The following is a 24938-nucleotide window of genomic DNA, read 5'->3' on the forward strand; positions in this document are numbered from 1 at the left end:
CCCATGCCATCCTCCTGACTCTTACGCCTTTTTCTGGCATTCCTCATTGGACATTTTTGACTTTCTCAGAAATGTTGAATCCACATAGGAGTGGTACCAACAGCCTTGATCTCCTTTCTACTTTCATTCACCATAATATGGAGGGGATTTTAGTGACTGTTAACACTGTCTTTTCTTCCTTTCCCCACTTCCTTTAGCAGAAACATAACTGTACTTTTGCCGAATTATCTGTCAGTTGCTGGAAGTTTTTACTTACCTCTGCTTATCTGCGGTTGCATTTATTTCTGGAAATATACGTGCAGCTGGCAATGTGTAGGATTCCTAAGAGATGAGGACTCTGTTCCTTTTTCGCCACTTTCAGGAGGCCTGAAATGTGGCTGCAATTTGGTGCAACAGGTCTACTTGGTACATTAAAGAACGTGAAATGATAGAGCACGCCTTCATGACAGCACTTCTTCACCTTTCCCGAGTCAGCTTCAGCTCTTTTGCAGGCTGAGCTCAAGTTTTGTCCTGATAACTGAGCACACTTCCACCCTTCTTTAGAAAATGGGCTGCTGGTGGTGGTGCAGTGGGGGGCTTAAAAGGCCACAGGCATAGCTCTCGCCTTTTGCAGCTAAGGTGTTGCACTGTATTTCACCCAAGGCATTTGCAAGCTCAGTTTGAATTTATTTATTATACTTTGATTCCAACATTTCTTTAAGGAGCTCAGGCTAATGTACAAAGTTCTCACCACCACCACCCGCCCTTTTTCTCATCAATCCTGTGAGGCAAGTTTTGCTCAGAAAGCGATTGGCCCAGGCTCCATAGCTAAATGGGATTTGAATCCTAGTTCTCCCCTCTTCCAATACATCAAGAAACTCGGTGCAATATACCACATCTGTGAAGATGCGGAAGAAATGGAAATGGCCAATGATTAAAAAAAAAGAGTAAGATACTTCACCTACCTTGCCCATAGTTTTCCTTGAATTTTGCATACGCCTTGGACCACAAAGACAATGGGAAACTGGGAGACAATAATCCTGCTAATATACTTTTGTCTTCCTCAGACTACCAGCGATTTAAAAAGCCCAAACTTGAAACATTATTTCAGAGGCTTGGAAAATAGCCTTATATGGCTAGTTGGCATCATCCTAAAACCACACATACAGGAGGATTTGTGAGGAAACGTGAAGCCTCTTTCAAGCATGGCAAACATGGGCAGGAGCTGGGGTGTGTGTGTAAAAAGTCCCCTATTGCTTGTGTTTCAGTGCAAACAATTTAAAGGCTAAGAAAACACATCTGTATCTTTTAAAATGGACACACAGCTTCAGATAAGACATCTGCTCAAACTTGGGTGGCTCCCAACAGATTAAAAACAGAATAAAACATCAAATATTTAAAACTTCCCTAAACAGGGCATATAGTTAATGCTATATCTATCGTTACTTGTTCCTGAAAGCTGAGGAAGGTGGGTGTAATCTGCATATTTGATGGGCATCCACTCAATTCCATCATTCAAGTCATTTGCAAAGATGATGAACAATATTGGGCTCAGGACAGAAGCCTGTGGCACTCCGCTTGTCACCTTTTTAGAGGATGACAAGGAACCACTGGTGAGCACACTCTGGGTTTGGTCAGTCAGCCAGCTACAAACCCACCTCCCAGTAGCTTCGTTTAAGCTGTGTATGTGTAATGCATTTCTTTGAATGCATTAACAGAGCTTATATGATCAAAAGGTCATAGGCTACCGTCTTATTTTCTGCATTACAGAATCACCATTTATCAGGGATCAAGAGGTTAACTGGCAAAGGCAGGACCGAATGACTGGTTGGCACAGTGGACCCCGGTTACTTTTTGATGCGTTGCACTGAAGCCTGGCAGAACAGCGAAGGGGGTGAATAAAAACAAGTACAAGAAAAAAAATATTTTGAATCTCAGAAGCCAGAACAGCAATAGGGATCGCTGCGCAGTGAAAGCAGCAATCCCTCTTGCTGTTCTAGCTTCTGGGCTAGCTGTGCAGCCTGCATTCACTCCATAAGACGCACACACATTTCGTCGTACTTTTTAGGAGGGAAAAAGTGAGTCTTATAGAGCAAAAAATACGGTAACTCCCACCAGCTCAAAACACCTGTTTTACACCAAAGTCTGGTGTGTGTGTGTGTGTGTGTGCTCAAAAATAAATCCCATCATATTCAAGAGGGCTTCTTCCCAAGAATTATGTGTTCATGAGAGTTGGTAACTTTCCTTTTAGTGTCGGCAAGCCTAGAGATTGTCAAGCAGTGGAGGAGCGCAGGAGAATTCTTGCCAAATCCGTGGTCTGGCCACTGCCTTAGCAGAGCATTGCCAATTGCATGTGATGCGGAGGACATACTGAGCCAGACACGTTTTCACAATGTGGGTTATCTTTAATGGAACAAACCTCCCCACTGTGGACATGGAAATTTCCACCACTCTTGCTGGTCTGACCCTGGTGCTCCAATGGAGGTAATGACAAAAAGGGGCTGTGCTGGCTGGGGCAGGAGTAGGAGGCGGGGGTTGGGGGGGAGGGCGCTAGCCTTAGTGCATCAATTCTCTCTCCCATTGACATCAATGCAACGGAAATCTTGTAATGGTAGGAAACCGCTGAAAAAAGAATACTGAGATACTGTGAACCAAAACTAGCTCTCGGTGCTTACAGTATAAAAGACCTAGTAAACGTCTCATAAACAGAAATAAACGTAGAAATAACTTTGTCTGACTTAAGAGCGCAATATACAAGCCTTGGTTCCAGTTCTCAAAGTCTCATTGGTCATCCTTTTCTCAGTCAATTCTCTTGCCATAAAACCATGTTGAAGCATTTTGAACTGCCGCTGTTGACTTTCTTCCAACTTCTTCCAGTGATCCTCACGCTGAGATTTCTGTGGAAGCGACACACAGAAGATTCTGGTATTGGTACAAAGGTGTTCAATAAGAGAAAAGCATTTTATGGTCTCGTCCGCTGCAAATGTAGATCAAAGGCAGTCCTATTGGACTGTTAGCACTGGCAGTGGCAGCTGGTGGGGTGGGGTAGAGTTGCAGAGCCACACTCCCGTCGCCAGCATCAGTACAGCTTTCCTGGATACTGCTTGGGGAGAAGGGCCAATGTTTTTCCCCGGGAGCTCATGGTCGCATACGTGATTCTCCTCCACATTTAATGCCCGCAACAACCCAGTGAGGTAGATTAGGCTGAGAGGCAGTGGCCACCAGACACATGAGTAAGCTTAGCAGTCATGGGGCAGGTCATCTTACGGATCAGTAAAGGCAGGAAGCAGAGACAATTCCCACAATGGATGTGGGACCTGCCAATGATGACCTGCTCTGGGAACGGTACGTTCTAGCTTGTTCACAAACTATCTGAAGCTAGGGCTCAGCAGTAAGGGGTGCAAGTTTCCTGCATGCACCAAATTGTTCTAGGTGGTAAAAAGTAAAGTGGGAAATAAGAGTTTAGCAAAAGCAAATATAAAGTGATATATTGGGGGGATATTAACTTTAAATATATAGTGGTACTTTGGTTCTCAAACTTAATCCGTTCCGGAAGTCCATTCCAAAACCAAAGCGTTCCAAAACCAAGGTGCACTTTCCTATAGAAAGTAATGCAAAACAGATTAATCCGTTCCAGACTTCTAAAAACGACCCCTAAACCAGCAATTTAACATGAATTTTACTATCTAACTAGACCATTGTTCCATAAAATGAAAGCAATAAACAGTGTACTGCAGTCACACAATCAATCTGTAGCTAAACGGGGTTCCACACAGTCACGCAAAAAAGAAGAGCCACAAAAACGCAGAATGAATAGCAAAAACAGACGGGTCTCAGCGTAACACCTAAAACGGAAGTGTGGAACTCAAAATGGACCACATTCGACTTCTGAAAAAAGTTCGCAAACCGGAACACTTACTTCTGGGTTTGCAGTGTTTGGGTTCCAAATTGTTTGAGAACCAAGGCATTTGAGAACCAAGGTACCACTGTACATTAATTTGGTGTGAATTGGTAGTGACTGACCAGACAAGATATTAGGAGCCCGGTGAACAGCTCAGTGAACATGATCCAGTGTGTGGCAGCTGTGCAATGCAAATTTCATGGTAGGTATCATTAGGAAAGTGACTGACAGTGAAACTGAAGATTGCAATGTCTTTATACAAACCTATGGTGTCACCACACTTGGAATACTGTGTCCAGTTCCAGCTGCAAAGAACTTATTTCCATGCTATGTTTGGACAGTGATTTACACAAGAACAAGAAATTTCTTACTTTCTTTGGCCTCCAAGATGTGACTGACCCTTCGTCGTACTTTAGGGATGCAGTTTGCATTTTCTCAGCTTGCATTTTACGCTCCATAGATTTTTCCATAATCTTTTGTTTCAGCTCCAAAACTTGTTGATCTTTCAAAATGCGTTCACGAAGCGGAGGCTTGGTTTTCTTTTCCTCCAGCCTGCAGAGCAAATAAGAAAAAAATAAGTATTTTTTCCCACTAATCACAGAATCAGATCACCCATTTTTTTTCTAGCAGGGGAGAAATAAGTGATTTGAACAATGGGAATCCAAAGATTTTACACACATTGTGATTTTTCTATACCACTAATCAACCTATTAACCAAATAAAATTAAGAAACAAGCTCTGAGACCCTTAACACAATTTTTACAATTATTGAACACAATGGGTAGAGAACAAAAAGGATTAATTTCTAAGTTGCACTGTGTTGCTTAATGAAACTTAGGAACATGATATTGGCACATGAATTCTCCCCAAAGGTTAGAATAAAATTTGGGAATCACAACCCTTAAAATCTGTTTCTAGTTTCCTTAGGGGAAACTCCTTGAAATTACTACACAGATGGTATCGCATTACTTTGCAAATGCCCAAAATGTTTTCCTCTCTGTCAGCTAATTCTTGGGGGAGCTGCAATAAATTTGGTGTTTATTATTTCTGGTGACAACGCACATTGGTACAAGATTTCTGGAATTTAATTTTGGCAGAAATGATAAATATTACTAAATAAACAATTGTCCAAAATAACAGTTATGGAATATTTTTCATGATACAAAGGTAGATATATAAAAATGAGAATTGAGAATTGGCCTCATGTATGGTCCTGGCAGCTCACATACTGTATTAAATGCAACTCAATGGGAAATAGCCCAAAATCTTACATTGGACACAGTACCATTCACGATGGAATATAGCTATGATGGAGAAAATTATGCATATTTTGACGACGACTAGAATCTCCAGACACTTGTTATATGGTTTGTCATTCCTTCATTACATATATAGCAGAAGCATCATTTTAAGACAACCATCATCACAAGCATGGCAAATTTGGAACTATACAGTGGTACCTCGCAAGACGAAAAACGCGCAAGACGAAAGAGTTTTCCGTTTTTTGAGTCGTTCCGCAAGACGAATTTCCCTATGGGCTTGCTTCGCAAGACGAAACGTCTTGCGAGTTCTTGCGAGTTTGTTTCCTTTTTCTTAAAGCCGCTAAGCTGTTAATAGCCGCTAAGCCGCTAATAGCCGTGCTTCGCAAGACGAAAAAAACGCAAGACGAAGAGACTCGCGGAACGGATTTTGTCTTGCGAGGCACCACTGTACTTGACAATAAAACAGCACTAATATTATTTCTTTATATGAAGACAACTTTTATTTTTGCTTTTTGCTTTAATGGCTTGGACATTGCTACTTAACTCATATGTCACACTCTCCAAAATCCCACTGACCAAAATCAAAGATGCTTGCTTTTTGGTCCTGAGCTCTCGCAGGAACCAGGTGATTTGTGAAAGAGTGCAAGACGGAAAAACCCAAGCGTCTTGATCTGGCACTCGTGTGAGCCGGCTGATTCCTGCAAGGCATTCCGGGATCCAATCCGAATCCGGAATGGCTTCTGTAATTCCAGGATGTCCCTCTTAATTCAGGACTGCTGAGGGGTATGATATGTAACTACTTATTCTACGTGCCTATTCAATGGTTTTGTTTTCATCTTTTAATTGGCATCTGTTATAATTGTTCTCTCTGATTTATATACATTATAGAATGAAATTTTTAAAATTACCCAAAACATCCATTTCAGTCCCCTCTGTAAGGACACACCCTGACTTTTGTGTTTTGTTCTGAAGGCATTTAGTGGTTCTTGTTCTGAAAGGGTGAATGACAGAATAATCTACTCTTGAGCCTTGTTTTTGACATTTCCCCCACATGCAAGGTCCTTTACCTCTGAAATGGTGATTCTGGTCATCGAGTGAGAGCACAAAGAATTCAGATTTACTATTAAATGTCAAAATTTACTCATGTTATCTGCTGGACCCCTCAACTTGTGAGTATTACTAAAAAGCAGTATTAATTAAACTTCTGAACTCCGTCACAGAATATAGCTATTTCCTATCTATTTACTTGAAGAGCAATTAATCGTTTTGTTTCTGTTAATACATAATCCACAATTATGTATTATAAATGCTACAGTGCTTCAAACTAACTTCAGCGCAGCTGCTCTTCCAAATTGGTCTCTGAACATGGAGATCTGCTCAAGTTTGTCCAAAAGAAGCTGTTCCTTCGCATATTTTTCTTGGATTATCTGATCCCTCTTCTCCTCTTCGGCCTTCTTCTGAGCTTGTTTCAGTAAGGCTAAGCGTTCCTGCAGTTCTACGATGGACATCTCACCAAGAACACCATGGTTAGGAGTCTATGGAGAAGAGAAACCGGCAAATTCTATCTTTTTTTTATTATACAAGCGTCCCCCCCAATTATGCATGATCAACTCGCGTGTGACCATGTATGTGTGCAGCGCCAGAAAATCAATCAATGAATCAACCAACTGATTTCAATTCAAACCTAGAAATGGTAGGAGAGAGCTGGAAAGTCCTCGTGGCTTGTGAGAAACCCCTTCCCGGAGCCCCAAAAGGCTTTAAAAAAGAATGCATGGGTTTCAAGATGGAATGTGGAAGCTCTCACTGCTACCACCCTGTTGGGCAGGGAACCCGTAATGCAGTAAGATTGGGCGTGCTGTTCACTGCCATTTCTGGTGCTCTGGAGGCAAAGGTTAAGAGTATGGGTTGGTTTGGTTATGTAGGGTTGTGAACAGCTCTGAATTTTTTGCTGCAAAAGAAAAGAAATTTCCCTAGTTCCCTGCTCTGACAAGGATCCCCCTTAAACACATTTTGCTTATGCACACAGCGGCCCGGAATGTAATCCCCCTGTAAGTGGGGAGTCGCCTGCACATTAATTGACACACAACTCTGACTTCATTAGAAAATTATTTGAGGTTTGAGTTGGAATGGAGAGCTATGACTGGGTATAGAAATGGCTAGTTATTGCATTGACCAGAAGTTGCTTTAAGGCAGTCAAGCCCTGGCAACCTACAGCTGGAGATTTCCAAGAACATCTCTCTCATCCTAATCTATCTCACAAAGGAGCTGTAAAGTCAGGTGCTGGACTGAGATCTTTGGAGGAAGAACAAGATGGGAAAGTAACAGATAAATGCACAAAAGCACTTTTGTAATCTGTCTTAATGAGCTCACCTGGGTTAAGTCAACAAAATTTTGCTTCATTAAAGGCAGATACTCTATCGCTCTTATTTGTTGAATCAGTTCATATCTTTTTTTGAATCTCTCTTCTTCTTCTTTCAAACTCTGAAGTAGGATTTCCTGGCTTTCTTCAGCAACTTCCTGAGCTGTTAAATGGTAGGAAAGATGTGCAATCTCCATAGCAGTGCATAAGGTTAAGTAGAGGGGATTAGTAATGTAGGTTGGAATGCTGTCCAATTCTGTCAAGACTGGAATTTGAATCGGATTTGGGGTTCTCAGTAAGCAGAACACATGGTGATCTTTCAGGCAATCATACCAAAATCTGCCCTTTTCTCTGGTGTTTAGGAGTCTGTGCTTATTGATTCTATCAGTGTAGACTTACAGGGATATACCATATTTTTCACTCTATAAGATGCACCAGACCACAAGACGCACCTAGTTTTTGAAGGAGGAAAACAAGAAAAAAATTATTCTGAATCTCAGAAGCCAGAACAGCAAGAGGGATCGCTGCGCAGAGAAAGCAGCAATCCCTCTTGCTGTTCTGGCTTCAGCGATAGCTGTGCAGCCTGCATTCGCTCCATAAGACGCACACAAATTTCCCCTTACTTTTTAGGAGGGCAAAAGTGAGTCTTATAGAGCAAAAAATATGGTATTCCCCTCTACCCTTGCTTATCCAGAGACCTCTAGCTTCTGGAGTTTTCTAATGACACAATTACCGAAATTTGCAAAAAGTATCTGGGCTGGCCCCGTAAGACCTTTAAGTGTTATGGGAATCTCTGGACCCAACAAGGCTCCCGAACCCATTTTGAGGCCCCTACCTCCAATTTTCAAGCAAAATATAGCTGGACAATTCATGGGATTCTGGCTTTCAAAAATCCCTTGGTAGCTCACCAGCTTGGAGACTCAATTATTCATTGTCTCAAAGCTAGTGCTGTATTATATCCTGTAAACTCTGAAAGTGACATAGGAGGTGCATGCTTTGCACAGGAATGGCCCATTGACTCGCTTACCATGAATGAGCCTTCTGAGCTCCCACAGCAAAGCTCCCACATGATGAGTTATTTGTCCCAATTCATCTGAGCAGCGGCCATGTGATTTTGCAGATTAATTTAGCATCCTTCTTCCACTTTCCCTCCAGTTGTGGTCTAAACCACTGAGCCTCTTGGGCTTGCAATTCGGAAGGTTGGCGGTTCGAATCCCCGCGACGGGGTGAGCTCCCGTTGCTCTGTCCCAGCTCCTGCCAACCTAGCAGTTCTAAAGCACACCAGTGCGAGTAGATAAATACGTACTGCTGCGGCGGGAAGGTAAACGGCATTTCCATGTGCTCCGGTTTCCATCATGGTGTCCTGTTGCGCCAGAAGCGGTTTAGTCCTGCTGGCCACATGACCCAGAAAGCTGTCTGTGGACAAACACCAGCTCCCTTGGCTTGAAAGTGAGATGAGTGCTGCAACCCCATAGTTGCCTTTGATTGGACTTAACCGTCCAGGGGTCCTTTACCTAGTTTTTTGTATGTGACAAAGCTCTGACTAAGTCGGATTCAGAAGAAGGATGATAGAGAAAGAAAGAAAAATCCACAGAACAGACCAACCCCTACAGTGGCTTCCTCCCCTTCAACTCGTGAGTCTGAGGCATATGTCTTCACCCCGGTATGGCTCCCCTTTATCACATATGCAGCACAACAAAGCAATGTCATAACCCCGCCAACAGCATACAAACCGATATGCCTAATCTGACCCAACACCCCATCGAGCATACAAACAAACCCCACAGCAACCACCTGAACTCAACCAACCAAGCTCTGCATCCTCTAATCTCTTGCACTGCCAACAAAAATAAATATATAAACAAAGGACCTACTCGAGTGACACTGACACAAAACCACTGCACAAACACTATGCAATAGAACAAAATAGCACCCCACTATATAAATGTGACCCCTCTACATTTTGTAAAACACTTGGAGATTGATTGATTGATTGATTGATGGATTATTTATTCATTCATTCATTCATACATACATACAATCAAGCATTATACAATGGACCCTCTGGATATGGATTTAATTTGTTCTGGGGGTCCGTGTGCACCCTGAAATATCCGTAACGAGAGGCATGTGTATGTGTGAGTGGTGAAACCCAGAAAAATACTTTCGGGTTTGCCACTTTCGCAAAGCGGCCAACATTCTCCTTTCCCTTCCTCCCCCACAACCAACACTCTGTGAGGTGAGTGGGGCTGAGAGACATCAGAGAAGTGTGACTGGCCCAAGGTCACCCAGCAGCTGCATGTGGAGGAGTGGAGACGCGAACCCGGTACACCAGATTACGAGTCTATCGCTCTTAACCACTACACCACACTGCTGTATGTGAAGCAGAGAATAGGGAAATGGTAGCAGAGGCACCTGAGGCCTTAGGAACTTGGCAACTGTGCAGAGACCTGTGAATGGATCCCCCTCTCTGCCCACCAAGAACCTTTCCCCCTACCCCAGCCCTGTTTCAGGTTGCAGGGAGCAGCATGAGGGTGATATGGCATCCCTGTTCCCTCCAACTCCCACCTCCTGACTCCTGCAGCCGCCAGACTCCTACCATTACTTCCTGGGTCCCCAGTTGCTGCCATGATGGCAAACAGACTACCACACTGCAGCTGTGCTAACAATCCTACTGTTAATGATTGGAAAGCTCTCGAGCATGTTATCTCAAAGGTACTATGCACTACATACAGACTCAGATTCACTGGTCAGGAGTCTGGAGGTCTTGAAATCTTTGCAGATGCAAGTTTTGGCAGTGACACCAAAGATGCCACAAGTAGATCCAGGAAGAGCTACGTGTACAACCAGTGTCTGTTTGACTGGCTGTGCAAGAGGCAAACCACAGTTAACCTAAGTTCTTGTGAAGCTGAACTCAATGCACTGTCATATTCACTTATGGATTGTGAATGGTTGATGCAACTGTTTAAGGATGTCAGGGTTACTGTGCAATGTCCTATACAGGTGTATCAAGACAACAGATCCTGTTTGGCTTTGCTAGCTTCAGAGAGCTGCAAGCATGCCTGTTCCTTAAGGTGGAATGGAAATGTCAACAACGTCTGCATTTTAGTCTCCAGCATACTTCCATTCCAGGAGAAATCTAGAAAGCCACAGAAGGAGCCTAGAAAGCAAAAAAAAAAAAGAAGGGAGAAAAAGACTGCCCCTGCTCAAAAGAGAGCTTCCTCACTAAAGGCATAGCTATAGGAAGGTGGGACATATGGTTGGCAAGAAGCAGGCATCTAATTGAAAGAGGCTCTACGACAGCAGAGAAATTCATCAAATGTGTGTCTCATCAGAAGAACACATCCTTGTCCAAACACTTCAAATAGCGTCCCTTTGGTCTGGTCAGTCTTGGCTGGAGTCCAGCATGGCAGCAACAGCTGCCTGGCCCTGTGGTTGAAGAGCTATGCTCTAGAGAAAATGAACGCTGCACCAAATGTGGAGGCAGGGGTAAACGCAGAACAACATGAGTAGTGAGCTCAAATAAATAATAATAATAATAATATTTATTTGTACCCCGCCCATCTGGCTGGGTTTCCCCAGCCACTCTGGGGAGCTTCCACAGAGACCAAAATACACTAAAATGTCACACATTAAAAACTTCCCTGAACAGGGCTGCCTTAATGTCTTTTGAATGTCAGGTAGTTGTTTATCGCTTTGACATCTGGTGGGAGGGTGTTCCACAGGATGGGCGCCACTACCGAGAAGGCCCTCTGCCTGGTTCCCTGTAGCTTTGCTTCTCGCAATGAGGGAACTGCCAGAAGGCCCTCGGAGCTGGACCTCAGTGTCCGGGCAGAACGATCGGGGTGGAGACGCTCCTTCAGGTATACTGGGCCGAGGCTGTTTAGGGCTTTAAAGGTCAACACCCAACACTTTGAATTGTGCTCGGAAACGTACTGGGAGCCAATGTAGGTCTTTCAAGACCGGTGTTATGTGGTCTCGGCGGCTCAAAACCCTGATGCCTTCTGCTTTCAGATACATGGAACCTGGTCCAAGCTGTGGCTGGAAGCGGATGAGGATGTCTCCTTTGCTCTCCCCACAACTATGCATCTTGCAGCCAAGAGATGAATCATTTGGGAACGTCCATGGCAGGGTGAACTTACCGTATTTTTCGGCCCATAGGGTGCACCGGCCAATAGGGCACACCTAGGTTTTTGGGGGCGAAATAAAGAAAAACATTTTTATTTCCCCCCCAGGCGTGGGGCTGGGTTGGGGGAAGCCCAAGCTTTCCCCGACCCCAGCCCCCAGAACAGACAGCTCTCCGCAAACCGTGGGAGAGCTGCGCGAAGTCGCACAGCTCTGCCACGGCTTGCGGAGAGCTTCCTGAAGCCTGGAGAGCGAGAGAGGTTGGTGTGCACCAACCCCTCTTGCTCTCCAGGCTTCAGCGAAAGCCTGCATTCGCCCCATAGGACGCACACACATTTCCCCTTCATTTTTGGAGGGGGAAAGGTGCGTCCTATGGGGCGAAAAATACGGTACTCTTCCAATGCTGGGCAATGCATGCTAAGATCCAAGAGAAGCCCCTGGGGGAATTCAGGGTGGGCAGCTGAGGAGCAGTGGCCTGGCTGAAGATAGTTTTAGGCATGGCTTCACTAGAAGCAGATATTGTAGTGCCTTGGTTGGCAGCCACCCATTTAGGCTCAATGTGCTCATCCTTGCTTGCAGGCGCCATAGAAAAGACAGAGAAGAAGAGGAGTGGAGAGAAAGGTAAAGACTTTGTATGTGTGTGAGACACACGCATCAAGGGGGAGTCAGAAATAGCTGTGGTAAGCAAGGGATCCAAGAAAATGGAGGGGGAACAAACAGAACACCTCTTTCCATATGAACCTACCTGGACCCTGAGATCATCCTCTGAGGCCCTTTTTCGTGTGCCTCCTCCTCGAGAGGTCCGGAGGGTGGCAACACGAGAACGGGGCCTTCTCTGCAGTGGCTCCCCGCCTGTGGAATGCTCTCCCCAGGGAAGTTCGCCTGGCACCTTCATTATACACCTTTAGGTGCCAGGCAAAAATGTTCCTTTTTAACCAGGCATTTGGCTGACCTAATCAACATCCTATACCCTTTAAAATGTGACTGGGTTTTTTTGGGGGGGGCGTGTTATAGGATTATTGTTTTTATTCTGATTTTATATATTGTGACCTTTTTTGTGAACTGCCCTGAGACCCCCAGGTATAGGGTGGTATATAAATTCAATCAATCAATATTAGAAGGATGATTGGCTGCCTCACGGGGGGGGGGGGGCAAGGACAAAGCACTGGAAGGAAACTATAGAAAGGATGCTATACTAATTTGCAAAATCACAAGGTCTTGGCGAATCAGGACAAGCAAGCCATCATGTTTCCCATGCCAGCCTACACACAGTAGGCATATTTTAGATGAATCCTTCAACAAAAGCAAATTTGTCCCTTGGCTCTCAAATTCTGTGCACACATATTTATGGGTGGAATGTCTCAGGATTTCATATATCTCTCAACAGGAGCTTTTCAATAGCTATTTATAATACAGCACTTGAATCTCTCTCTATATATAGCAATGCTTTGCTGAGCAAATCAGAAGAAAATGTACCTTTTAAAAAGACACACAGATCTGGCACTACTCGTACCTATTTGGTGCTTCTGTTTTTGGAGCTTCATTCGTGCTTGCTTCACATTTTTGCGTCCTTCCACCACTTGCTGCACCATTTTTTCCCTTTCCTTCCTTTCTTGAATGCGCCTTTCTGCAATTTGCTGGCTCATTTCCGCTTCCTAAACTCCAAGCAAAATTGAAGCCAGATAAATTAATTACAATGAAAGCTTCTTGCTTTATTTGTTTTTTAAAAAATCTTAAGCATGCATTTCTTAAATAAATAAATAAATAAGCAAGCTTCCTTGACCTTAAAATGTTAAGCATTTTTTTAAAAAAAATAATATTTATTACTTTTAAAACTTACAAGAAAGAAAAAAGAAGAAAAAAGACAAGAAAAAACAAAAGAGAGAAAAACAAAGACAATACAATACAATACAATATAAACAGTACAAAACACAACCTTAACACACTAAATTAAACAAAACAAAACAACAACATTTTAAAAAAAACATACATCATACCATTTCATTACTCTATCTTTCATTCCCTTGTTTCATAGACCTCCTCTCACCTCCCTTTTTGTATTCCACTTCTATCAATTGTTTCAGCAAATCCTTTCCATCTTTCTCTATTTTTTGTCATATAAATATCTTAACATATTTTTAACCTTATTTTCCATTAATGCTAAAGTACTTATTTATACTTAACTCCTTATAACATTTCTACTAAAGCCATAAAAATTCATTCCAACAATTTTTCTAACACTCATTAATTATACAGTATTTCTATATATAAACTTTAAACTTTTCCAGTCTTCTTCCACCATCTCTTCTCCCTGGTCTCGGATTCTGCCAGTCATTTCCGTCAATTCCATATAGTTCATCAACCTGGAGATCTTCTGTCCGAGGCTCTTAACGCTTTTCCAAGTCCCTTCTGCAGGTCTTCTTCATATTCTTTAATGCTGAAGAGCAGGTCTCGGGGAGAATCCAACCTAACAATGCTTTTATTCCTTCTCGACAGGTCAACCAACTCTCCATAGTTAAAACCAAGGTCCATATAATATTTCAAGACATGTTTCAAAGTTCCTCCAAATCCAAAGGCCCCCACAACTCCAATCACCTCCTGACCCAAATCCAGGACCCAAAGGTCAGTAAATCCCTGCATAGAAGGGTCTATCCAACTTTCCTTCTCCAGTCCAAGCAGGGCTCCGATCCTCAAAATCTGACCTTTTTCTATATTCAATCATAAAAGGCCTCAACTTATAGTCCTCAATTTGCCTCTGGAAAAATGCTAAGCATTCTTTACTCTTTCAAATCTGAACGAAAGCCCTAAACCTGAGATTGTTAGAGCTACAGATAAAGAAACAAACCTGATTTTAATCATTTCCCTACACCTGGCTGAAGATTACCTGGGTTAAACTGCTGCAGCAAAATCGGCAAAGATTACTGTTGTACCTTAAAGGCTAACAACTTTATTATGACATTCTTGGATCTCCTTTGTCCATTTCTTTAATTCTGATACCGGTATTGTTTCTGAGGCTGTAGACTGCATCATGTTCTACAAGGTAGCCGCTGAGTGGCAAATGATGCTCGATATTGATATTGATTATTGATATGCGCTTTATTGATTGGGCATGATGGCAGATGCACTCCTTGTAAAACTAATCTTGTGTGATGACCCCCACTGCCTCACAAACAGTACTGACATCAGCATTAAAAAGGCAGATAAAGGAAGTTGGTCCAACATGGTGTAGAAATTTTCCACAAATCTTAATTGAACAATTTATATATCCATATTTCTCCCCTCCCCCCTCTTTGGCTTCCCCCGTATTTCCTTATGGATTTATTAAACAAATTCTGTACCCTGCTGGTTTTACCTCTTATATAGTTGCGAAAGTTTAGTCAAAACCTGCCAATGGGTCCAAATTTTTATACTGTCTTTTTATATAGTTTATAGATGGTTCCCACTCCTTTTTGAAATCGTTGTTGTCTCTCGATGTGGACTTTGCCTCTTCTCCACACCCTCTCCCTCATTTTGCCACTGAACATACCCATACACAGGAGTCGCGGCAAGATAAAATACGAACAGTATACTAATAGAGTACCTCTTCCCTCTTCCGCTCAGCTTTTCTATGGTTTTCCAGAATGCGATTCTGACGTGCAAGAATGGCCTCCTCGTGGCTTAGCTGTCCTTGCAGCCTCTTACATTCTGCTTCTGCCAGCTTTTGGTTCAACTCTCTCTCATACATTTCTTTTTGCCAATCCAGAAATTCAGAAGGATCCCGAGCCCCTCGTAAAAGCTGTTCAATCCTGTAAGAAAAAGAAAACAGGCTGCTCTGAGGAACTGAACAGAGTAGAGCTGTCAAGGTGAACATGGCATTACATAGCAACATAGTAAGTGAGTTTAAATGAGGCAAAAAAAAATTAAAATTAAAATCAGGGTGCCTGAACTGGTCTGTGGCTACCTTGGGAAGATTTTGGGACTATGGTAAAGAACTCACTGAAAACATTACCTCAGAGTTCATGAGTAGTGAAAATAAAAAACCCATTCATAAATTTATAGTACCGTATTTTTCGCTCCATAAGATGCACCTGACCATAAGACGCACATAGTTTTTAGAGGAGGAAAACAAGAAAAAATATTCTAAACGAAACAGTGGATGTATGATTTTTTGGGTGCAGGCTGTAGCCATGGACATGCTATGTGATCTGATGGTGATTTTGGGGTGACCCAATGTAAAAATCCTGAGGATCCATGGGCTTTTACCTCCCCCCTCCCAGGCAGCCTCCGCTAGCGTCCCTGATCTCTCTCCCGATCCCACCGATCAGCTGCTTCCTTTCAACACTCCCTTCCCTCTTGTTTGCCTTAGTGTCTTTTCCTTAGCTAGAGCAGTTTTTTACTCCTCCTTTTCTTCTAATTTCTCTCCTCATTGATTTAGTCTTCCTGTTTCCACTCTTTGCATGTTTGCTGTTTTTGCCTCCCCCCTCCCAGGCAGCCTCCTTTATTGATAGCATCCCTTATCTCCCTCCCCGATCGCTTGCTGATTAGTGCCTTTGTTTCCACACCCACTTCCCTCTTTAAAAAAAAAAAAAAAGCACGATCTGCTTTTTGCCCCTGGGAAATTCGGCTCCAGGGACCACACATTCACTCCATAAGATGCACAGACATTTCCCCTCACTTTTTAGGAAGAAAAAAGTGTGTCTTATGGAGCGAAAAATACGGTAATTGCTACAAGGTCTCTGTTGAAGTCTTTGCTTCAGTTAGTTTTTATTTCATTCATCTAATGAAGCATTCTGTTTTCAGCAGTGGTCAGCTCCTAAGTAGGGCAGGAACAATTGCATTCACATGTTCTTTGTCTCCAGTAGCCAGTCCACAGGTATCCCACTTCTGTACATGTGTCTATTCTGCAAATATTTGATAGAGCTTTCCTCCATAAATGTCCCTAACTAATCCCTTTTTTTAAAGCTGTCTAGGTTCCTGGTCACCACCAATCTTGCACTAGTGGATTCCAGGTATTGCTTGAAATCATTCCTTTTGCCTGGCCTCAACCTACACTCACCAGCCCTACTGAAGAGGCTCCTCATGAGGCCGGAGGAACATCGCAGGGCTAATGTTTTATTGATTTAAAATGCTGTAAAACGCTTTGAGATTTTTATTAAAAATATAAAGCGGTTAATAATAATAATAATAATAATAATTTATTATTTATACCCCGCCCATCTGGCTGAGTTTCCCCAGCCACTCTGGGTGGCTCCCAATCAAGTATTAAAAACAATACAGCGTTAGAAATTAAAAAATAATAAACATACTGTCAGTCAATGTCATTTGTCTGGAACTCGTAATACTGTACTATGAAAGAGAGAGCTTTCTATTATCTCTATAATTTTATACAGATAATTATATAAACTTCTATCAAGTCATGGCTGCATATACCTATTTAACTTTGTTTTGGAAAATAAATGATTGTATTTCAGCAGTGTGATCTTGGGGTACAGTGATTTGAAATACTGATTTGTTTTGTACTGTATTACCAGTAAAGCACTATTTAAGAGGCCTGCATTGCAGTCCTTCACCACCCCAAATTTGGGCTGGACTGTAGAGAACTGTATGGCATATTTTTAGTATGCCTTCTCCTCAGGCAGGGCTCTGGCCTTGTCATCACCTGATGAAGTAACAAGCTTCTGATGAGCTGGCTTCTGGAATCTTTCATGAACGTTTGGAAAAGAAGCGAATAATTATATTAAGAACAACTGATTAATTCACTTTGATGCAATGCTGAGATTCCAGAATTACAGGGGTGTGGACTACATGACCCTTGAGGTACCGTCCAACTCTACAATTCTATGATTCTGTGACATCTTTCAGTTAATGCATATTCACAAACAGAAGCAGCCAAGGAGTAAAAAGTACCTATTAAGCTCCTGCTCCACTTTTCGTTGGTAAAGGACACCTTCTCTTAAGATTGCTGTTGTGTTTAGTTTCACAGGTACGTTGTCAATCTGCCAGGAAATTTAGCACATAAATAAGAGAATTACAAAAAGCAATATAAAAAGAATTACAAAAGCAGTAACAAATCTTGGAATGATTTAAATATAATAAAGGCAGTTTAGAAAAGCTTTAATAAATGGTGCTGAAAGTTTGAATCCACAGCTGATATTCAGCCAATAAAACCAGCCAATAAAATTCTAAAGAACTTTTTAAGGACTTCAAATGGTTAATGTAATACCTTAATTTGTATTCTGAACACTTCAACATCCCCCATGTATTACACTGAGCTAAGGGTATGATGGACAAGGAAAATATCATTAAAACTGGGATTCTTACCTAACTAAGATATTTAATTATTAAAGAGAGGTGTGCACTCAATTGCAGAACTATTAACTTTTATACCAAATCTGAAATTTTACCTCTTATTTCCTGCTGGTTGGAACATCAGGATAACATAATCAAACAAGTTGCTCACCTCCCCTTGGATCTTCTGAGCTTGAAAGGTCTCCGGAACAGTCTGAATTATACCCTAAAAATATAATATAATATAAATATAATAATTATTTCACTTAGTGGTATATTGCCTCTGAATACGAAAAGTCAGTATTTATTTATTTTACAGTTACAGATAGGTAGCCGTGTTGGTCTGCCATAGTCAAAACAAACAAAAAAAATTCCTTCCAGTAGCACCTTAAAGACCAACTAAGTTAGTTCTTGGTATGAGCTTTCGTGTGCATGCACAGTGTTTCAGTGTATCTGAAGAAGTGTGCATGCACACGAAAGCTCATACCAAGAACTAACTTAGTTGGTCTTTAAGGTGCTACTGGAAGGAATTTTTGTTGTTGTTGTTTTTATTTATTTTACGTAAGTTCTATCGCGCACATTCTCCATAAATTTATGTCCCGATGGTAACTAACAGAGTAGTAAGAAAAATAACACTGATGCTACTAATACTATACTATACTAATATAGCAAGTTCAAAAGAACTAAAGCACTGGCAGCCCACTCAAATGTTTAATAGACAGCAAAATCACACTCTGGTAAATTTAAAAGGGTAACATCAGCAGTTCTTGAAAGCCTGGGGAAACAAATGCTTTTGCCTGGTGCCTAAATGATAGCTTGGAAATGTGGCAGCAGATAGATCAGGAAGGGCAAGAAAGAAACCCTAGCTGGAGAAGCAAAGTGCCCCATCTTCCTCTCCCCAGAAAGCCTTCAATTTGCTTACTTAGGGTTATGACAGGATGGGGAATGTGTGGTAGGTTACATTATTTATGCAATGTTTGCAACAACCCAATAAGGTGGCCCAGAGTCATATCCTTCCCCCCACTATTACAGGCCAAGGAGGTGGGATTGAGGCTGGGGTAGAAATATCTTGCCTAGGCCACTTAGTGAGCTTGTGGCCCCAATGAGATGTGTGGTAGGAACTAACTGGCTCATAGCTGCAATCCAAGTAAGCAGTGGCGTAGCGTGGGGGGTGCAGGGGGGGCCGGCCGCACTGGGCGCAACATCTGGGGGTTAGGGGATAGGGGGCGCAAATCCACGGGTTAGGGGGCGCAAATCCATGGGTTAGGGGGCACAAATCCACGGGTTAGGGGGTGCAAATTACTTGCCTTGCCCCGGGTGCTGACAACCCACGCTACGCCACTGCAAGTAAGGATTACACCGTATGTCATTCTTCTATACTAGTTGTGTTGTTTTAATAGTCAATACAAAAACTGCAGTTCAATATTATGATCTCAACAAGGAAATCTCAATAAAATGATTGATCCTAACATCCCAATACTAGAGGCAGACTTATTATTCATTCCCACACTACTGAATATGTATATTCATGCTGATTTTACTTACAGCACCACAGTGACATCCAGGTTTGGGGGCTGCACAGGAGAACTGGTTAACATTTGCTTCCAGCAGCAGTTCCTAAAGGGGACACGATAATTTTAGTAACATGATACCTTTCCCCACTTTGTGCAGTGGGGGCGCAGCTGGTGGAGAAAGAGAAGATAACGTTAAAGTGGATGTTTGGCTGTGTGAAAACATCAATGAAGATATTAATGGTAAGCTAGGGATGAAAAGGTTTAACAGTTTGTGGGGAGAGTAGATCAAATGCATCCAGGGTAGAGGACTGGGATGCATTGAAGATGCAAAGTAGAGTGTCTAAAGGTCCCCTGAGACATCATTTTTATTGCAAATCCATGGTTATTTGTGCGTGCCCCATGCCCTGCCATTGTCGCTGGTGCGGCTCGCCCCCGGATGGGCACCCAATAGGGTGACAGTGCGGGAGTGTGGTTTAGCCGCTCAAATGCGGCCACGCCAGTTCTCCCCGCCATTGCACTCCGATTTCCCTCGAGTCACCCACCCACCACTCCCTTTAGGGCGTAGCTTCTCGCTTGACCTTGCTATGGACCCATGGTTGGTCACCCGGGTTGCCTAGGGGGCCTGGTAGGAGTTTTTTTCCAATTGGCAAATTGGCACCGGCCTTTTGGTTTTTTTCGCCTACCTCGTAGCAATCGTCACAACTTTCTTGGTATTTGGCGGTTAGGCATTGGAATGTGTTGATGGTGTATGGAAGGGCAAGGTGTGACCATCGCCTACCCCTTCACTTATGGGTATTCCGTTAAAGGAATCAGGCGGTCGTGGATCCTGTCCGATGCCCTGTGGGGCGGGGGGCCATGGCACGACCCCCAGTGACATCAGGGGAGAGCTTATAGTTGTGTTTGCATCAACAGACTCCCCCTAATGGTGGTTAACCCTCTTCAGACTCACCCCTCTCCGAGTGGGTGGAGTCATATTTGTGATTTTCCAATGCCTAAACCAATACCTCTCACATGCTGTAATCAATAAAGTTGTGGCCTTTTCTAGCGCATTAACCTTATATATTGTGTCCACGTGTCTTTATTATTCCCAAGCGGGGGTCGGGTCCTTGAATCACAAGTGGTTTTCCAACTGCCCCACTCTTTTCTGCTCTTCGCCGCTGAATTGGAGCAAATGTCAAGCCACAGAAAACCTGCTTGACGTTCAGTTTCCCCTGAAGGAAAGTGGTGGGGCAAGCAGCAGTGCGGACAAGCCCTAAATAGATTATAAAGAGACAATACTGAACTTGCCTCTGCTTTGCGACGATTCTTCAGTTTAATTCCTTCTAGCTGCTGCTTCAGTTTTTGGGGTTTATAAGTACTTTTAGGAACCTAGGCACACAAAAGCAATAATTTAGAGTTAGAAAGTACTAGGTAACAAAGAGGTTTGGAAGGATTTGAATAACATATATTTCAACAGTTTGCTTTAGAACTAAAGAATACCCCTGCTGATTTAGACCAAAGGCATATCTAGTCCAGCACCCTGTTTTTGACAATGCCTAACCAATTGCTTGGTTGACGGTTTCATTTTTGGAATAATAATTTTTCAGAGTAGTTTTTACAGTTATATCAAAAATTACTGATTTGGTTATACTATGAGAAATACATAGACATATAATTAGGAAATTATTGCGATGTTTCATAAGTTAACTGTTTATATCTGGACAACTTTTCTGCTGTGCTTTATTGGAAGGAAAAAAATAAGAATTTCCTTAATAACAATTTATTGAACTAAAACAATATCATTATAGCATATGTATCCATATTTGTTAACTGATGTGGTTAAACAATTTTTAAAAAACTTAGACTGAGTTTTAGCACACATGAAAAACTTAAAATGAATCCTTATTTCCTGATGAATAGCCTTTGGACTGTAATGTAACTTAAATGGATAACTATCTTTAGAAAGATTTTCCCCTCAAAAGCATTTTATTTTAAAAATCCAATTTAAATTTTAAAAAAATCTGATTTAAATTTAAAAAAACAATTTATATATATATATATATAAAATCATTGATTTTTATCCACCCTGTTCAGTGGCATATTGTCTTCGAATCTACAGTTTCCATATAGTCATTGTGACAAGTAGACATTGAGAGCTCCATGATCATTCATGGATTTGTTTAATCTTCTTTTAAAGCTGTGGCCACCAGCACATCTGGTATACTTTCTTTTCTGGATCTACTTCCAGTCCCAATTATAGTATTATGAAAAAGTATAGGTGCTGGGTACCGCCAAACTTTGGGGGCACCTGGCGTGTACACATATGGCCCAGGGAGGCTCAATAGGGTCTGCCACAGGGAGACCCACTGGGGACCACCGCAGCTGCAGGTAGCTCTGGCAAGGCCCAATGGCCCAATGATACTGCCCTACATAAAAACAAGATTTTTATAGGATTCATCTTCAATAATTAATACGTAGCGCTTTCTTCAACTGAGGCTTGTCTTTTAGAGTCTGTTAATTTATTTAGGGTTCAGATATTATCAGAAATCAGACAAACTTTCTTTGGTAAAAAAGCAGCACTCACAGGCTTCGTTTTTTCTACTGGTGGAATTAGCTCAGGAACCATAATAGCTCGTGGATTAGGGACTGTCAAGTTAAACGCCTTTGGTTCAGTTGTCTTTGACGCTGTAGCAGTGCATTTAATTGATCTGTCATCAAGCTGATCAATCAGTTGTTTCATTTTGGGCTGCCATCTTCAAACAAAAAGAATATATAACCTTATTTTCATTTTTTATCTTATATTATTTTCTAACAGACTATGGAAGGGAGGAATCACAGTTCAGTGGGAAGTACATTTTTTGTATGTAGAAGTTTCCAGGTTAAATTCCTGGAACCTCCAGTTAAAAGAATCAGGTCATGTGAAACACTTCTGCCTTGAGAGCTGAAGCCATCTGAGTTAGGTGGAGAAACAGTCTGACATGGTTAAAATCAAGTCTCTTTATGCCTGTTAACTTTGGTAAATATAAACTCTATACAGTTTTCCCCAATGCCTTTTAAAATTTTATTTACCCTGTCCTTTAGGTTGAGGGTAGTATAAACATTAATATAGAATGTCTTCCAGTTTTATGAAATCCATGACCATATCATATGTGGCCTGAATGACCCAATTTGTAGTAAATTTTTGGGAAGTACAGTTTCAAGTATTCGATGTTGAGATCCACATTTCCTCAACATACCATTTCCAATGGAATGCACCAATTGGACTCTGGGAAGTACCTGTGATGCTATACTACCCAACAGCAAGATAGTGAGGTCTCCCTGCTACCCATCAGAGAATCCAGCAGGCCGTATAAAGGGCAGCCTCATCTTGTAACATCTATTGGAAGATATCTTCTCTCAACACCAAAAAACACCAATCTGAAGCTGCTAATCTTTTTTAAAATGTACAAACAAGAATACACACCACTCGGTCACTTCTTAATTATTTTAAGGTAGGAAAGTACAAGAGACAACCCACCGCTCCCCTCCCCTCAAATACATAAAACGAATATGAATTTAAGAGTTTTAGTTGGCCTAAAGAAGGAAGGGTTTGCCCTCCATAATATGGATTACAGAGAAAAGTGAATCCCTTTTACTTTCCCCATAACAACCCCTGGACCTATATGTCTGCCATTTGGGAGGTTTAATACACTTGGTTTAATACACTCCTGTGCCTTAAAAAAACATCTAATTCTGCCCAAAGGGGAGCAAGTTATAACTAAATTCCCTAGAAGAGTGAACCCAGAGGCACAGAGCTGTATTTTATACGGAGTAGCTTGGAATCTAAATTACAAATCAAAATGGACAGAGCGAGTAAAAAACATATTGGATTGTTATTATTGTTTAAAACACAGATACAAGATAAATCTGCCTGTAAGTCTAAAACAACACTTAGCTAGAGGATCCGATAGTCTGACGTGGTATAAGGCAGCTTCCCCTGTTCCTAAGAACCTTAATAACAAGAGGTTTACAGAGAAAAGGTCATGCAGCACTGAACTGATGCGGAAACCACAGTGCCTCAGACACTTCCTGTATGGCAAAGCAAGATGGCCAATGCACTATAGTTACTTAGGCTGCTTTCCTAGGCACACTTACCTGGGAGTAAGCTCTATGGAACACAGTTACTAAATAAATAAATATGCATAGGTTTGTACTGTTCACAACTTCAATGTTCAAGGTTTCTGCTTCTGCTTGTTTTGGGTCACTAATAAAGTCCCATATTTACGTTTTATTCTGAATAACTTTTGTTTTCCTTGCTTATTATTAGTTATTATTATTGTTATTACGCATTACATTTGTTAGTTGCTATACACAAAGGTTTAAAAGCAAGTTAAAGAGATAGAATACAAATCAGGTAAAATCCATTAAAAGCCAGAAAATGTAAAAACAAAATAAAATATGAATTCCTAAAAATGCTCAACAACACAGAGGTAGCCAAGGCAGCTTCCATGGCAAAACCAGGGCTGAATTCTGATTGAAATGGAGCTTAAAAAATCAGTTACATCCAAGAAAGCCTGGAGCTAGTTAGTGACCACCCACTCAAAAATCCTGCCCAGGAAATGGACAATATTAATTTAAATTTATGGATTTAGAAGGCATGTCCTTACCACTGCTGCCTTTACTTTATTTACTTTGAGCATTTGTACCTGCTCTTCAGGCAAAAAGGCTCCCAGGAGGTGCCTGATGGAGCTGGGCCTCCAGCAAAGCGGATTCAATGAACCCTGCTTCCTAGCTCTCTTAGACCCAAAAGGACCATTTTCTATAGGCTCCCTGACCCAAACCTCCTTGCTAGCTTTTATCAGCCATAAGGGGCAAGGAGCCACAGTTTCCCATACTAGTCCAAGTTCCTTGTCCTTGAGTCACCACTACTGAAATTTTGGCAACAAAACAGGACTAGACTGCACTCTAGAGACTTCTTGAGATTCACTTGTGATGATAACCTAATCAAACTCATGAAGGGTCCAAGCAATTTTATCTTCAAAATGTTTTTCAAAGTGAAAGCAGGCCACTGTCTGTTCCACCTGCCGTAACGTAAAATGCCTCATTACTACCTAGAAAAACTCCACTGGGTGGCATAGTGAAAATGCAATGGAAACAACTAAGTTCTTCTTCTCTAACAATGAGGAGGCTCGTTCGTCTTGAGTTTTCATCCACTTGCGTTCAAGCCACTGCCCAGCTTGTTTCATTGCCCTAAACTTTGGAATAAAACAAGCAGGCAAGTCAGAAAGGGTGCCTAAGGATGACTATGTCAGTGGCCTAAATCAGCTGTATATTCCATGGGTCATCCTGGGATTTGACAGGACTGCCAGTCACATCAGATGGAAAATCCTACAGAGCTGTCTGGAAACCAACTGCCTCCATTAACCTCCGAGGGTAGATAATTCTATCAGGGCCTCCACGTCTGAGGAGGGGGAAAATGCCTGAAGCCATAATAATAATAATAATAATAATAATAATAATAATAATAATAATAATAATAATTTATTTATACTCTGCCCATCTGGCTGGGTTTC

General features: G+C 41.9%; 1 protein-coding gene across 1 annotated transcript in view; it reads right to left on the bottom strand.

Moving 5' to 3' along the window:
- Window positions 1-2363: 2363 nt before the first annotated feature.
- The window catches only part of CFAP99 (cilia and flagella associated protein 99), a 33319-nt gene continuing 10744 nt past the window's right edge, over window positions 2364-24938 (bottom strand). The window contains exons 6-16 of the mRNA XM_081911923.1: window positions 21971-22139; window positions 20695-20775; window positions 19439-19510; window positions 18066-18119; window positions 17513-17601; window positions 15207-15411; window positions 13140-13281; window positions 7513-7664; window positions 6472-6677; window positions 4252-4432; window positions 2364-2876 (exon numbers count right to left, since the gene is read on the bottom strand). Of these exons, the coding sequence (XP_081768049.1) occupies window positions 2718-2876; window positions 4252-4432; window positions 6472-6677; window positions 7513-7664; window positions 13140-13281; window positions 15207-15411; window positions 17513-17601; window positions 18066-18119; window positions 19439-19510; window positions 20695-20775; window positions 21971-22139 (1510 nt within the window). The 3' untranslated portion in view covers window positions 2364-2717. The remainder of the gene's footprint in view (window positions 2877-4251; window positions 4433-6471; window positions 6678-7512; window positions 7665-13139; window positions 13282-15206; window positions 15412-17512; window positions 17602-18065; window positions 18120-19438; window positions 19511-20694; window positions 20776-21970; window positions 22140-24938) is intronic.

The sequence above is a fragment of the Podarcis melisellensis genome (assembly GCF_964234715.1).
Source record: "Podarcis melisellensis genome assembly, chromosome: 5".
Taxonomy (NCBI): domain Eukaryota; kingdom Metazoa; phylum Chordata; class Lepidosauria; order Squamata; family Lacertidae; genus Podarcis; species Podarcis melisellensis.